Source organism: Piliocolobus tephrosceles, chromosome 1, assembly GCF_002776525.5.
Source record: "Piliocolobus tephrosceles isolate RC106 chromosome 1, ASM277652v3, whole genome shotgun sequence".
Lineage (NCBI taxonomy): Eukaryota > Metazoa > Chordata > Mammalia > Primates > Cercopithecidae > Piliocolobus > Piliocolobus tephrosceles.
In genome coordinates, this window is record NC_045434.1 from 184424567 (window position 1) to 184440500 (window position 15934).

The 15934-nt window shown below is 54.2% G+C and overlaps 1 protein-coding gene across 4 annotated transcripts; it reads left to right on the forward strand.

The window, feature by feature from the left end:
* The first annotated feature begins 1449 nt into the window (after positions 1-1449).
* FHL3 (four and a half LIM domains 3) lies at positions 1450-10285 on the forward strand. 4 transcript variants are annotated; one of them, XM_023196477.2, is made up of 6 exons: positions 1450-1746; positions 7610-7785; positions 7894-8068; positions 8911-9080; positions 9173-9355; positions 9484-10285. In XM_023196477.2, the coding sequence occupies exons 2-6, from the start codon at positions 7630-7632 to the stop codon at positions 9835-9837; spliced, it is 1038 nt and encodes a 345-aa protein (XP_023052245.2). In that variant the 5' UTR covers positions 1450-1746; positions 7610-7629; the 3' UTR covers positions 9838-10285. The 4 variants fall into 4 exon arrangements, with proteins under 4 accessions (XP_023052245.2, XP_023052248.1, XP_023052246.2 ...); XM_023196480.2 differs by having other exon boundaries at positions 9173-9359; positions 9484-10282; XM_023196478.3 differs by having other exon boundaries at positions 1486-1664.
* The last annotated feature ends 5649 nt before the right edge of the window (positions 10286-15934 follow it).

Genomic DNA, 15934 nt, shown 5'->3' on the forward strand with positions numbered 1-15934 from the left:
CAGCTACTCAGGAGGCTGAGGCAGAAGAATCGCTTGAACCTGGGAGGTGGAGGTTGTAGTGAGCCAAGATTGCGCCACTGCACTCCGGCCTGGGTGACAGAGCAAGCCTCTGTCTCAAAAAAAAGAAAAAGAAAAAAAAAGTCCCAGAGAAAGGCCCCATCCATGGGCTGGATGCTCACTGCCTGGACTCCAGATAACAGGTGCCTGTGATACAAACCAAGGATGTTAGACGGGCATACATACTGAAGCAGTGTCTGCTATCCATTCATTCATCAGATGTTTATTATGTGCCAGATATTGAAGTAAGTACTGAGAAGGCTGTGGGGAACAAAACGGAGCCCTGCCTTCATGGCTCTTACCATTTAGGCAACAATAGCAATAATAAAGAAGCAATGATTTAATTTTGAAAGGAAACCAGGCCTGGAGGGTGACTTGGGACCCAGGAACCCAGGCATGACGCAGAGATGGAAGGGAAAGGTTCTCAGGAGCCCCAGCCTGGGAGGGTGTTAGTTCCTCTGTGAGAGCTCCGCTGCACCCGGCCTGGGGTGTGGGGAGACCTCTGTGGGCACCTGAATCTTCACTCTAGATGCTAAGGTTATTCCAGGGTTGGTTTGTTGTCTCGTTTCCACTAACAGCACAGTAGAGCCTCCTGCCTCCCTCCCACCCCACCCCTTCCAGACCGAGGCTATTTATTCCTAGTGACAAGCCTGAGGATCCCAGGGGGGGTGGCCTCAAGGACCTGGAGGGGCCTCGTGTCCCTAGCAGGCGCCAGTCCTCCCTCACGGACACAGGGAGGAAGCCAGAGGTTCAGACACTGCAGAGGTCCCCTCCCCTCTCCTCCACCACCCCTGCGATGCCCCATCCTCTCACACTCCTCACACCCCACCCTAGAAGCCCAAAGATCATGGGGCCAAGGATTAGGGTCTCTCCTGGGCCTCAAAGGTCAAAACTATTCCTGGGTACTGTGGAAACCCAGGCAAGGCAGGACTTCTCAGCGTCAGGAGGCCACCGGAGGTGGGGAGGTGGTTACTCCTGTTTTTGCTACTCAAAGTTGTGGAATAAAACCCTTTGGAGGTCAAGGCCCTGTGGTGGGGAGGGGTCCTCTCTTCGCCCCATGTTTTCAGAGAACACATTGGTGCCCGCTGACAGGCTCATGACAGTAGAGTCAAAACCTCCTCCTCCAGGCTGGATTAAGGCCAGGTTGAGTGTCACCCCTAAGGGTAAGGTGAGGGGGTGGGGGAATCCGAGGAGGCCACAGGACTCTTCCCCAATGGACCATGGTCTGTGGGGTCTGATGTCCCCGGCCTGAGATGGAATACAACAGTCTCCCTCTGGCAGCTGGGGATGGGGGGGTGGGAGGGGAGGAGAGCAGAGGCTGAGGGGAGGGGACAGGGGCGGGGTCCCGGCCGCCTGAAGGTTGGGAGAGCCAGGTTAGGCCGGGCAGGAGGAGGGGGCCGGGCCCGCTGGCGGCCGAAAGGGAGGTGGGGGCGGGGTCTGGCCCCCGCGGCGGGCTGGGGGGCCGGGGGCGGGGTCCGGGCGGGGCGGGCCGGCGCTCACTTCCTCGGGGAGGGGTTGGGGCCGCGCTCCCACTCGCCCACACGGTCCGTCTGCAGTCGGCAGCCTCGCCGGCAGCTCGCTCGGCCCCCGCTTGGCCCGGCCCGCAGGTAGGAGCCGCCGAGGGACGCGGCGCCCGGTTCCCGGCCCCGCCCGCGCCGCGCGCTCCCCGCTCCCGCCGCCCGCTTCGAGGTGAGCGCCCCGCCGACCCCGGCTCCCAGCCCCGGCGGTCCGCCCCCGCGCCCAGGCCGGGGAGCGAAAGGACCCGCAGAGGGCTGAGGCCAGCCGCGGCCCCGGCCCCCTGTACCCGCCGGGCTCTGGCCACAGGTGCCCGGGGCACGCCGAGCCCGGGAGAGCGCCCGCCGGGACTGGACCCCTCCGGGCTGCCGGGCGGGGCGAGGCGGGGGCGGGGGCGGCAGCGAGAGTTGGGCGGGGGAGGGGGCTAAGTTTGAAATAGAAAAGCCGGATAGAGACAGACCGACCAGAAGCGCTGGAGAAACTGAGGTTCTCCCAAAGCCCAGTGAAGCGAGAGACCGAGACAGGCAGGGACTCGAGGCACAGGAGGCTACCGAGACCATTGAAACAAGGACACACCGGGCGTACAGAGTTACCGGTGGACAGACCCGAGACATGGGGGCCGTCCCAGGCTTTGTGGAGCATTTTCAGAAAACATACGTGGGACCCCAGCGAACACATTCCCTGGGGCCCTTCCCCAGGCCTTGGAGGTGCCCTGAGGCTTGGGCGTCATTGGCCTCAGGCTGAATCTGCTCTCTGAGGCCTGCAGAGACACTCGGAGACTAGAGACAGAGACACTCAGGCATGCAGAGGTGGCGAAAGAGACTTGGATGCAGAGACAGAGAAAGGGAGGTGGTGGGGATTGAGACGTTCAGCCATGTAGACAAGAAGAGACCAAGACTTGAGATCCACAGAGGCATGGGCCGCCGGGGGACAGCCAGTCAAGATATAGAGCCGTCCAAAACCTAAAGACAGAAGCTGAAATGTGCCCAGACACAGAGATGCTGAGTGAAGCAGAGACAGACACCAGAAACTGAGATTTAGTGGGGGCAGAGAGACCTAGGTGGGCTGACAGCTTCCAGGACAGCCCCTGACTTACCCAGACCTGAACCAATGGGAAGTGAGGCTGTGGGGAAACAGAAACTCTGAGCCCACGGATCCCCCATGAGGCAGAGGCCCTGAGACAGTAAGTTCGAGATCAAGAAGAACCCCGTGGACACACACAGCCACCAAGACAGCCCCAACTTATTTTTAAACTCAAATCTTGGACAGGCTGCCTCTGCCCTGGGGGACCCAGGGTGAATGAACTGTTCCTCTCCTGTCCCCAGAGCAGCTGCGGGATCCTGCTCCCCAGCCCCCTTCCCTAGACTTCTCTGACTTCCAGGTCCCATGGGGGAGAGCGGAGCTTGGGGTTGGTGCCCGGTAGCAGAGGGTGAGGGTTGAGGGAGTTGGATTTCTCCCCTTAAGTCTCCTGTCAGCTTCTAGAAGGTGGGGGAGGGGTCTGTTCTGATCCTGACTCACAGCTGTGGGACCTGGCCAGGGTCCTCCTGGATAGTGGGCATGTTGGGGGTGGGGGACAAGAGTTGAATGGTTGGCATGGGGCATTGGAAAGGCTTCTGGGTGCCTTCCAATCACAGGGCTGGCAGCTGGGGAGAAGAGCCAGGCTCTGGTGCATCTCCTGTCCCCCTGCCCTTAAAAGCTGATCATCCCCTTCATCACCAGGGCAGCATTTTTAGGGAGACAGAAGAGCTCTGGCCTGGGAGGCAGGGGACCTGGGTCCTGATAACTGAGTGACCTTGGGCATAAGCCTGCTCTATTCCTGCCTTGTGCTCATCTGTAAAATGGGGATGATACTCTGTCCTGCCTGCCTTTTGTGAGATCTGATGAGATGGTGGTGGGCACGGACTTTGTGAGTGGCAAAACAGCATGCAGGTGTCTACACCTGTGGACCTGTGTGGGAGATCTCAAGAGTTATGCTTACTAGAGTCAGGCTGACCGGGCTGGAGTGACCACTGCCCCCACTGGTGTCCTCAGCAAGCCCCATGGGCCTGGGGCCTCCTATTCCCTCCCTGGGCCTACGCTGAGAAGGTCCAGGTCAAATTTCAGACAAGGCTGGGCACAGTGGCTCACACCTCTAATCCCAGCACTTTGGAAGACTGAGGCCAGAGGATCACCAGGAGTTCAAGACCAGCCTGGACAACATAGTGAGAACCCCATCTCTACAAAAAATAGAAAAACCTAGCTGGGCATGGTGGCACGTGGCTATAGTCCCAACTACTCAGGAGGCTGAGGCAGGTGGCTTGCTTGAGCCCAGAGTAGGTTTTTTTATGTTTTTTTTTTTTTTTTGAGACAGAGTTTTGCTGTTGTAGCCCAGGATGAAGTGTAATGACATGATCTTGGCTTACTGCAGCCTTCACTTCCTCGGTTCAAGCGATTCTCCTGCCTCAGCCTCCTGAGTAGCTGGGATTACAGGCGCCTGCCACCATGCCCAGTTAATTTTTGTATTTTTAGTAGAGGTGGGTTTTCGCCATGTTGGCCAGGCTGGTCTTGAAGTCCTGATCTCAGATGATCCACCTGCCTTAGCCTCCCAAAGTGCTGGGATTACAGGCGTGAGCCACCTCGCCTGGCTGAGCCCAGAAGTTTGAGGCTGCCATGAGCCATGATCGTGCCACTGCACTGCAGCCTTGGCAACAGAGTGAGACTCCAACTCATAACAAAAAAACAAAAACAAAAAGGTCAAGCCGACACCAGCCTGGCCAACATGGTGAAACTCCGTCTCTACTAAAAATACAAAAATGTTTAAGCTGGGTGTGGTGGTGCCCTCCTGTAATCCCAGCTACTCAGGAGGCTGAGGCAGAAGAATCGCTTCAACCCGGGAGGCGGAAATTGCAGTGAGCTGAGATGGAGTTACTGCACTCCAGTCTGGGTGACAGAGTGAGACCCTGTCTCAAAAAAAAAAAAAAAATGTCTGAGCTGGCATGGTGGCTCACGCCTGTAATGCCAGCACTTTGGGAACCCAAGGCAAGAGGATAGTTTGAGACCAGCCTGGGCAACATATCAAGACCCCATCTCTATTTAAAAATTCCAGTCCAGGCAGGGTGCGGTGGCTCGTGCCTGTAATCCCAGCACTTTGGGAGGCCGAGGCGGGCGATCATGAGGTCAGGAGTTCGAGACCATCCTGGCTAACACGGTGAAACCCCATGTCTACTAAATATACAAAAAATTAGCCAGGCATGTTGGCACACACCTGTAGTCCCAGCTACTTGGGAAGCTGAGGCAGGAGAATCACTTGAACCTGGGAGGCAGAGGTTGCAGACAGCCGAGATTGTGCCACTGCACTCCAGCCTGGGCGACAGAGCGAGACTCCGTCTCAAAAAAAAAAAAAATTCCAGTCCAGCTCCTTGACCTAGACCTGCCTGTGAAACTGCTATCTGGCCCCAGTATGAGTGAGGGCGCTAACAGTAAAATAATAGCTACTATTTTCTGAGTATTTATTATGTGCCAGGTGCTTTACAAGTATCATTACATTTAAGCCTGACAACAACCTTAGGAGGTAGGAAGTAGTAGTATCTCATTTAGGTAGATGGGAAAACAAGCTTAGGGAGCTTAAGTGACTTGTGCAAGATCATCCAACCAGTAAGTGTAGGAGCCAGGATGCAAACCTTGTAGCTTGAGCTGCTTCAAACACCATAGCCAGCTACACAGTCATTCTGAGCTCCAGGAGGTTCACTGGGAGGTGCCTTGTGAGGGGAGATTGTTGGAGGTGCAGGGGTTGTGAGCCATCTGTAGAGGAACAGTCTCCCCCAAAGCCCGCCCCACTGCCAGTCAGGGAGGAATACAAGACTGGCTCCCTTCAGTCTCCTCAGTCCCCAGCCTTGCCAGGGAAAAGGGCGGGGAGAGGGGTATGGGCAGAGACAGGTGGGCCTTGTTGGTGCCCTTTACTCTGTCCTCACCAGAGTCCAGCTGGATAGACTAGGGCATTGGGGGATTCTGGGAAGGAAATAGAAGCGATGCCCATACCCTATTTGGGTTGCCCTGGTTTCTGAGTGCTGACTGTCTCTCAGGGGGTGGACCCAAGGCTAGCCTGGGCCTGAGAAGGTGGCAGCTGCAGTGGGCCAAGCCAAGAAGGAAGGAAGAGGCCCAGGCACCCCCCGTGGACGCATTCCACCTGTGTGGCCCCCTGCTGCCCCATGGCTGACAGCCCAGGCAATCCTCAGATGTTGGGCCAGAGGAAACCTGGGCCTGAGTGGCAGGAAGGGGGCTGAGAAAGAAGAGTATCTTCTCTACCCTTCACCATAGTCCCCAGCCCAGGAGTTCCAGCTCTAAAGACCCTGGCCCCTGGTGGCCTCATACCCTGGCCTGGAGTGGGAGCTGGCTGTTCTCCCATTGCACAGAGGCTTGATGTATGGAGAGTCAGGCCTCCAAGCTGGGGGCGTCTGCTAGTGCCTGGAGTCTGAACTTCAAGCCAGAGCAGCGCTTTTTGTCAAGAATTTCACACTGGGGGTGGATGAGAAAAGGAGGACTTTTCCTTCAGCTTGAGCCAGGGCAGGCCCTGGCGACTGCCAGCACTGGGGCCTTGTGGGAGAGTGGGTTGGTGGATTCCTTTGTGTGTCACTGTAACTTCCCCGGGCTCATCCACAGCTGCGAGAACATCTCCTTCCTATGGGTCCTGGTGGTTCCTCTCCACTACCCCAGTATCCCAGCCCTTAGAGAGCAGGCTTCATGATAGAGGAGAGCAGGGGTGGGAGCTCTGACTTTGGGGCTAGTGACTGGAATCAGGGGCAGCAGAAAGGTTTGGGAACCCCACTTCCCTACCGCTCTACTCCCCAGGCTCCTGTTCCAGAGGCAGCTGTGTGGATGACCTCATCCCACAAACATGCTTTGTTCCTGAGAAAATGGAAAGTGTCTGAGGTTTGGTCGGGGGCTGGGTGTCTCCAGCAGCAGCTCTCAGGGCTCCCCCTTGTCCTACTCCCCACCCAAGATGGGGCCTGACTGGGGAGAAAATGTCTTCACTGGCTCTTGCTGTCTCTGCTTTCAGCTCCCTAGTCCCAAACCCTGAGAAATCAGAAAAGGTGGAGAGACCTTCTCGCCCAGAGGCAGTGGGAGGGAAATCATGACCCCAGGGGATGGAAAGATCCTGGGGTTTTGCCAGATGCTAGCAGGAGGTGGTGGGGGGACACACTGCACTCTCAGTCTGTCTCCAGTTCCCCTCTGCCTCCCTCCACACTTCATTTTCCTTTTTTCTCCCTATTGCTGGCAAAACCTGACATCTGGCCATCTGTGCCGCCACAGCTGCTGCAGATGTTGCAGGCCAAGGCTGTCTAAGCCGGTGTGACCAGAGACACAGTGGGGGTAGGGGGATGAGGGCAGAGGGTCTAGCTGGGGAAGCCTGGCTGTGTCCAGCTTGCAGGATTTCCTTCCTGCTTGAGCCTCTTTGGCTGATGCCCTGGGAGGGAAGGCTCAACCTCTCACACTGGCCTCCTCCACCGTTCATCAGTCCAGCACCTCTAGCATTCCACTGTTTTCTGGATCAGGAGGGGCTAGGAACAGCCCATTCCCATCTCTAAGTTCCGTACTCCAGAGCTCTGGGTAAGGGTTCCTTTATCCATATCCCTAAAGTCCCGAGTCAGGAGAGGGTGGGAGTACTGCTCATATGGAGTAGAGTCGGGTGGCTCCCTGCCCCTGCTTCTCCCACGCTGGGGACAGTCGGGACAGTGGAGGCTAAATGCTGGCTGAGGCAGGAAATGAGTCACCGACCCAGGAAAAGCCCCCTCCCCCTAGATCTGCTAGGGCCTAGATAAGAAAACAACTTCTGCTTCCTGGTTTTTTTTCTGACCTCTTCCTACCCCCAGTTAAATACAGAAAGAAGCATGCGGGACTCCTGGTTTCCCGGAAGCACCCCTTCCCCATCGCCACCTACTCTGAACGGGCATTTCCTATGCCGGGTCTGTTTCTGTGTTTTCAATGCAGAGGCCTATTTGCCAGGAGCCAAGCCACAGCCTCTCTGTGTGACCCCAGTTCCACATTGTGCTCCTAACAGGGTTCTCTCTCCTTGCCACCATGAGCGAGTCATTTGACTGTGCAAAATGCAGTGAGTCCCTGTATGGACGCAAGTACATCCAGACAGACAGCGGCCCCTACTGTGTGCCCTGCTATGACAATACCTTTGCCAACACCTGCGCTGAGTGCCAGCAGCTTATTGGGCATGACTCGAGGGTAAGGAGAGGGCCAGGCCAGGCAGGGGGCGGGTGGTGACCAGTGGAAGGGGGCAAAGGATGGATCCACTAGGCCTGGGTGCCAGTGCCCCCGCTGTGTTCCCCACAGGAGCTGTTCTATGAAGACCGCCATTTCCACGAGGGCTGCTTCCGCTGCTGCCGCTGCCAGCGCTCACTAGCCGATGAACCCTTCACCTGCCAGGACAGTGAGCTGCTCTGCAATGACTGCTACTGCAGTGCGTTTTCCTCGCAGTGCTCCGCCTGTGGGGAAACTGTCATGCCTGGTATGTCCTCAGGGGCTCATCTTGTGTGAGAACTGGCATGCCTGGCATCTGCATAGGGTCTTTGCATGTGTCTGTCTGATACATGGAGACTTGGTCTGTGTGAAGACCTGCACACATAGCATGTTTCTGGAAATTCAGCATATGCAGGATCTGTTTGCCTGGTACACTGGGGGTTACTATGTGCAGGCAGATTGACACGTGATACATACTTGGGGGCTTAGCATGTGTGAATATCTGCATGTTTAGTACATGTAGGAACTAGAGGTGTGCTGAGACTGTCATGCTTGTTGCATTGGGTCTTAGTGTGTGCAGAGACAGATAAACAGAGGGCTTAACATGTGTGGGGACCTGCATGCCTAATAGAAATGTTGGGACTTAGCACCTATGGAGAATGGTGTGCTGAGGAGATGCGAGGGCTTAGCATGTACTGAACCCGTCATGCCAAGGGCATTAGGACTTTGTGTGGGCAGATACTTACTTGCCTGGTACATGTGGGGTCCCATGTGAGTGCTGAAATCATCACATTTGTTATATGAGGGCTTAGCTCATAGGCTTCATGACTGTTACATGGAGTCTCGATATGTGCTGAAATTGTCATCTCTGGGACATATGGGGGCTTAACATATGCCAAAATCCTCATGTCTAGCTGGGTCATCATGTCCGGTGTCTGGGGAGAGGTTAGCATGTGTAATATACATGGGGCAGGGGGGTTCTTGCTGCATGTGCACTAGACACCACCCTGCTCAGGCTAGGAGAGGAGTGGAGACTCCCAGGGAAGTTACAGAGGGTGGCCCTCAGGAGCATGGGACACAGCCTCTAAATGGGACCCCTGTTCCCCACAGGGTCCCGGAAGCTGGAGTACGGAGGCCAGACATGGCATGAACACTGCTTCCTGTGCAGTGGCTGTGAGCAGCCACTGGGCTCCCGTTCCTTTGTGCCTGACAAGGGTGCTCACTACTGCGTGCCCTGCTATGAGAACAAGTTTGCTCCTCGCTGCGCCCGCTGCAGCAAGGTGGGGGCTGGGCCAGCCAGGTGGGGGTGAGTAAGGCCTGTCGTGGGGTGGGAATCCCCACTCACACCTACTAATGAATGCTGCCCCCACAGACGCTGACACAGGGTGGAGTGACATACCGTGATCAGCCCTGGCATCGAGAATGTCTGGTCTGTACCGGCTGCCAGACGCCCCTGGCAGGGCAGCAGTTCACCTCCCGGGATGAAGATCCCTACTGTGTGGCCTGTTTTGGAGAACTCTTTGCACCTAAGTGCAGCAGCTGCAAGCGCCCCATCGTAGGTGGGACAAGGGTCAAAGAACGGAGTGGGTAGGGTGCAGGCAAGGGAGTGGGATGTGGTATTGGGTGAAGTTGAGGGCCGGACCATCCCTAGATCTGCAGAGCTAACTTCCAGCCTCCCTCCAGGACTCGGTGGAGGCAAGTATGTGTCCTTTGAAGACCGACACTGGCACCACAACTGCTTCTCCTGCGCCCGCTGCTCTACCTCCCTGGTGGGCCAAGGCTTTGTGCCGGATGGAGACCAAGTGCTCTGCCAGGGCTGTAGCCAGGCAGGGCCCTGAGCCAGGCTCCTGGACCCAGGCTTTCCCATACCACAGGCCCAGGACTGTGGCTCCGTTTCTAAACCACCTCTGGGACTCGGCCCCACCCCCTGCAACCAAAAAACATGCGTCGCCCTCTGGGCTCCAGGATTGTTTCCCCACTCCAGCATCCCCAAACTGGTACTCCCTGACCCAGGCCCCCAAACCTGGGCTCTTATAGAGCCTCCATGAGTCAAGCCCCCTCCCCACACCTGGACTCCAGAACTCACCCTCTCCTCTGCAGTCTGGGTTCCCAGACTGAGTCCTCTCCCCAAATCGGGGCTCTAGACCCCAGCCCTCCAAACCTGGACCCTGTGACTTAGGCCCCCTTAAATCTAGATTTCTCTTTATAGATTTTAGGTCTCCTGTGGGTGCCTGAGAAGTCCTCAAAAGTGGACTGTTCTCAAGCTTGACCTGCCCCACCCCATCCCCCGGGGCTGAGGCTGTGGGGACAGCGATCAGGGGCCCACTGATTAGGGGGCCCTAGGGTACAGGGTGCTGCCCAGCTGGTGGCCAGCGAGTGTCTTCTCATTTTATTTCAGCTCCATTTTGCCCATAGATGGGCAGAGGGGTGAGATTGGCTCACCCCCCTTCCAGATTCTGCAATAAAGCGGTGTGAGGAAGCAGGGGCCTCCGTGTGTGTGCGCGCGCGCGCGCGTGTGTGTGTGTGTGTGTGTGTGTGTGCAGGGTATAAAGGGGAAGGAAGGGTTTTTGCAGACTGGGAGGCTCAGAATCTCTTCTAGACCTCGTCCTTGCAGGGCGGGGTGGAGGGGGGCCGGGCCACGGGGTGGGAAGTCTCTCCCCATGAAGGGGATCCCCGCCACGGCTACCGTCCCTCTGGAGCTCTGCCTGCCTCCCTGCTGGCAGAGGGCTTTTTCCTCCATGCAGGGAAGGGAGGGGTTTGGGGGAGGTTCCAGACGAAAGCGAGGGTGGCGGTGGGGTGCCTTAATTGGCTGGTACCAATAGTCCCTTCCGCCAACAGCCCTTCCCAAAGCCCGCAGAGCAAGGACCCGGTTCCGATCCCCAGTCTGGGCCTAGACCCTTTCAGCCCCCTTCCCCCTCTTCCCAAGGATTAGCGAGGGCGGCCCGGGATCCGCTCGCGACCGCACGTTTTTTGCCAAAAAAGGCAAGGATGCAGCTGCACAGGCCGCGGGAACATCTGGATCCGATTCCCGGCATGAATGGGTCACGCCCCGTCCCACACACACCCCCCCCCCGCCCCCCCGGCGTTGAAGTCAACAGTGATTCAAGTCAAGGGTGGAGGCGGGAATGAGCGAGGGGGGCTGTCCCCCAAAGTGGGGAGATGGGCGGGGCGACGCTCCCCTCGCCCGGCGTCCGATGCCCCTTGTGCCAGACCCTGGCGGCCGCGGTCTGGGCCTGGCGGTCCTGCTGTCCGGGCAAGTACGCGCACACAGTGGCGCCCACAGCTGCCTGCGGCGGGGCCTGACCCTGGGCAGGCGGACCCTCGGCGCCCTGGAGTAGGGGGGCCCCTCCGGCCCGGCGGAAACCGCGAGATTGTATGTATCGCGTATTAAATCCTCCCCAAAGTCCTGTGGGCGGGCATTATTACTGCCATTACACAGAGATGGAGACGCGCGCAGTCAGCTGCCCGAAGTCACATAGGTAGTCACTGGTAGATCCTGGGCTCCAATCGCTTTCTGAAGCCGTGGTTGACATTTTCCTTTTTCTTTTCTTTCTTTTTTTTTTTTTAATTTTACTTTAAGTTCCAGGACACGTGTGCAGAACGAGCAGGTTTGTTACATAAGTATATGTGTGCACGGTGGTTTGCTGCACCTATTGACCCGCCCTCTAAGTTCCCTCCCCGACATTTTCTTTTTTTTTTTTTTGAGACGGAGTTTCTCACTTGTCACCCAGGCTGGAGTGCAGTGGCGCCATCTCGGCTCACCGCAACGTCCGTCTCACAGGTTCAAGTAATTCTCCTGCCTCAGCCTCCCTAGTAGCTGGGTTTACAGGCATGTGCCACCATACCCTGCTAATTTTGTATTTTTAGTAGATGGGGTTTCATCATGTTGGCCAGGCGGGTCTGCAACTCCTGAGCTTAAGTGATCCACCCGCCTTGGCCTCCCAAAGTGCTGGAATTATAGGCGTGAGCCACCACGCCCGACCCAGGGTTGTTTTTGTAAACATTTTTAGTAGAGACAGAGTTTCTCCATTTTGGTCAGGCTGGTCTCGAACTCCCGACCTCAGGTGATCCGCCCACCTCGGCCTCCCAAAGTGCTGGGATTACAGGCGTGAGCCACCGCGCCCACCCTCCTGGACATTTTCAAGAAACCTTTACGAATGCCTACCACGTGTGTTTATACTTAATAATTACCATATACGCTTACGGTTTTGTTTCTCCCACCAGCCTAAATAAGGATTGAGATCCTGCCTGCCTTGTACCCTCCTCGTTCTCAGCTCCTGGCACTTACTATGTGTTCAATAAATACTTGTTGAGGAAGAGCAATCCAAGCATAGAAAACAGCTGGTGCAAAGGCCTGGAGGTCTGAGAACATATGGTGCTTTGGGGAAGTAGCAAGTAATTCCATTTGGAGGAAGTGCCAGGAGAGTAAAATGGCAGGCAGAGCCCAGGTCCTTAAAAGCTGAATGCCAAGTTGCACAGACCTCACCCTGCAGGAAATGCAGCCTGTGGAACTGTTTAAGCAGGGGCCTGGGATGAGCGGAGTCGTAGAAAGATCGTGCTGGCTGCAGCATGAATAATGGAGTGGAGGGGTAAGATGAGCAGGCTGGTTTGGAGCCTAGTGTGGTGGTCCAGGTGAGACATCTTGCAGCAGGTAGCAGCTCGAATGGAAAAGGCAAGACTTACTGCCTGGAGTGGGGATGGAGAAACATTTAGGGGCAGGAAGGCATCAGGTTTGAGACAGAGTGACTGGAGGATGGTGGTGGTAAGGCGGTCCACCCACCTCACAGGAAGTGAGAGATGTACAGCTACAAAACTGTTTGATTTATTTCAATACAAACATTTTTCAGACTTAACATCTTAGAAACCGAGACATATAATCAAGGCCAGGCGCAGTGGCTCACGCCTCCCAGCACTTTGGGAGGCTGAGGCGGGTGGATCACCTGAGGTCAGGAGTTTGAGACCAGCCTGGACAACATGGTGAAGCCCCACCTCTTCTAAAAATACAAAAATTAGCTGGGCGTGGTGGTGGGCACCTGTAATCCCAGCTACTCCAGAGGTTGAGGCAGGAGAATTACTTGAATCCGGAGGTGGAAGTTGCAGTGAGCCAAGATCGCGCCACTGCACTCTAGCCTGGGGGACAAGAGCAAAACTCCGTCTTAAAAAAAGAAGGAACCCAGACGTATAATCAAAGATGTGTCATTGTTTAATTGACAATTTTTTCTCTCTTCCTTAGTAAAGCATAAAATAATACTGAGTTTTACATTTGATGGCATCTCATATTCAAGAAATACCGAAGTTTATACCCCCAAAAAACAAAACAAAAAACAAAAAATATTTGCTGAGTCTCCCCGCTCCCTGAATGGAGATTTCTACTTTACCTCTTTCCTAATGTCCCAGGAAAAGCCCCAGATGAGTTGTGACTGGGTCCTTTCCCTAAGCTTGGCAGTCCTGCTTAAATTTCCGATACACAAATAAGATCCTCATAACACCCCCATGAGTTGGCAGAACACAGGTCATTATTTCAATTTTATATTTATTTGTTTATTTAGACAGAGTCTCACTCTATCGCCAGGCTGGAGTACAGTGGCGTGATCTCGGCTCACTGCAACCTCCAACTCCTGGGTTCAAGTGATTCTCCTGTCTCAGCCTCCCAAGTAGCTGGGACTACAGGCATGCGCCACAACGCCCAGTTAATTTTTTTGTGTTTTTATTAGAGACGGGGGGGGTTTCACCATGTTGGCCAGGATGGTCTCGATCTCCTGACCTTGTGATCTGCCACCTCGGCCTCCCAAAGTGCTGGGAATACAGGCGTGAGCCACCATGCCCGGCCTCCGTTTTTTCAAACATTTTTTTTTTCTTTTTTGAGATGGTGTCACCCAGGCTTGGAGTACAGTGGCACGATCATAGCTCACTATAACTTCAAACCCCTGGGCTCAAGTGATCCTCCTGCCTCAGCCTCCCATGTAGCTGGGAGTACAGGCAAGTGCCAGCAAGCCCAGCTAATTTTCTTATTTTTTTGTAGAGATGAGGCCTCGCTATGTTGCCCAGACTGCTCTAGAACTCCTGGCTTTAAGCGAAATTCCCAGCTTGGCCTCCCAAAGTGCTGGGATTACAGGCGTGAGCCACCGCACCCCAGCCTGTTTTCAAACTTTTAGAAACAAAAAGTAATTCATGTTTATTGTAGAAAAATTGGGCTGGGTGCAGTGGCTCACGCCTGTAATCACAGCACTTTGGGAGGCCAAGGCAGGAGGATTGCTTGAGCTCAAGAGTTGCAGACCAGCCTGGGCACCACAGTGAGACCTCATCTCTAGTAAAAAAGAAAAAAAAAAAATACAGCGGGTCTGGTGACTCATGCCTATAATCCCAGCATTTTGGGAGGCCAAGGCAGGAAGATCGCTTGAGTCCAGGAGTTTGAGACCAGCCTGGGCAACATGGGAAAAAACCCTGTCTCTACAAAAAATACAAAAATTAGGAGGGTGTAGTGGCACGCACCTATAGTCCCAGCTACTCAGGAGGCTGAAGTGGGAGGATAGCTTTAGTCCAGGAGTTCGAGGCTGCAGTGAGCTAAGATCATGCTACTGCACTCCAGCTTGGCAAGACCCTGTCTCAGAAAACATAAAAACCTCGGCCTGGCGTGGTTGCTCATGCCTGTAATTCCAGCATTTTGGGAGGCCACGGTGGGCGGATCACCTTGAAGTCAGGAGTTCAAGACCAGCCTGGCCAACACAGCAGAACCCCATCTCTACTAAAAATACAAAAAGTAGCTGGGCATGGTGCCGCACACCTGTAATCCCAGCTACTAGGGAGACTGAGGCAGAATGCTTGAACCCAGGAGGCAGAGGTTGCAGTGAGCCAAGATCGTGCCACTGCATTCCAGCTTGGATGACACAGCAAGACCCTGTCTCAAAAAAAAAAAAAAAATCCTTGTCTGGGTGCAGTGGCTCACACCTGTAATCCCAGCATTTTGGGAGGCCAAGGCAGGCAGATCACTCTGAGGTCAGGAGTTCAAGACCAGCCTGGCCAACAGAGCGAAACCCCGTCTCTACTAAAAATACAAAAATAAGCCGGGTGTGATGGCATGCACCTGTAATCCCAGCTACTCAGGAGACTGAGGCAGGAGAATCGTTTGAACATGGGAGGTGGAGGTTGCCGTGAGTTGAGATTGTGCCACTGCACTCCAGTCTGGCGACAGAGCGAGACTCCCAAAACAAAACTTTAAATGTGGCTTTTGTTGCGTGGGGAAAAAAAAATTAACCAGGGTGGAGGCCCCCACATGTGGGCGCCACAGGGGTGGAGGCTGCAGTGAGCCATGATTATGCCACTGTATTCCAGCCTGGGGCAACAGAGACCCTATCAGAAAAAGAAAAAAGTGAACAATAGGTAAATTACTAATAATGTGATGTATTATGTCCTCATTCTTTTTTGTTAAACATAAATGTGCACATATGTATTTTCAGTTTTAAATTAATTTTTAAATTGAAAAAGTGTGTTTAAAAATAACTTTTCATGCCATGCTTGGGGTGTATACAAAGAAAAATCTCCCATATCAGATCTCCAAGTCTGTCTGCTCAGGAACAACCACTGTTTACTGTTACTTGGATATCCTTACAGAAATAATCCCTTTGCACATCTATTTTTATACACACTTGTGCATCTTTTTTCAGTTTGTGTGGCCATCTCTCCATATGAGTTCATATAGAATTTTTAACAGTTTTATTGAAGTATAATTTATATACCATAAAATTCACCCATTTTAACAGTACAATGCAATTAATTTTAATAAAGTGAATAGAGTTATGCAACTCTATTCAATCCAATTTTAGAACATTGCTATCTGTCCAAAATGGATTCCTTGTGCGCATTTGTAATCACTTCCAATCTCTCCGCTGGTCACAAGCAACCACTCATATACTTTCTGCCTCCATAGATTTGCCTTTGTTAAATCAAGTTTAGCCTAAAGCTGCCTCCTTACGTATTTTAAATTTAGCCTAAAGGTTTCTCTGTATATCGTGAACTATAACCTAAATGGAGTTGTAAACAGACCATAGCCTACCCTTTGCCAATCACTGAGTTTTGGCCAATCAAATGACAAACTATGCAAACCATGTTCAAATAAGGCAAAGGCCAAGCTGTA

What these genes read in the sequence shown, in the direction of transcription:
- FHL3 (XM_023196477.2), top strand. Translation starts at nt 7,630, where the DNA reads ATGAGCGAGTCATTTGACTGTGCAAAATGCAGTGAGTCCCTGTATGGA. An exon ending in TGGGGAAACTGTCATGCCTG is followed by an intron (nt 8,069 to 8,910) that starts GTATGTCCTCAG and finishes TGTTCCCCACAG; the next exon opens with GGTCCCGGAAGCTGGAGTAC. An exon ending in GCAGCTGCAAGCGCCCCATC is followed by an intron (nt 9,356 to 9,483) that starts GTAGGTGGGACA and finishes GCCTCCCTCCAG; the next exon opens with GACTCGGTGGAGGCAAGTAT.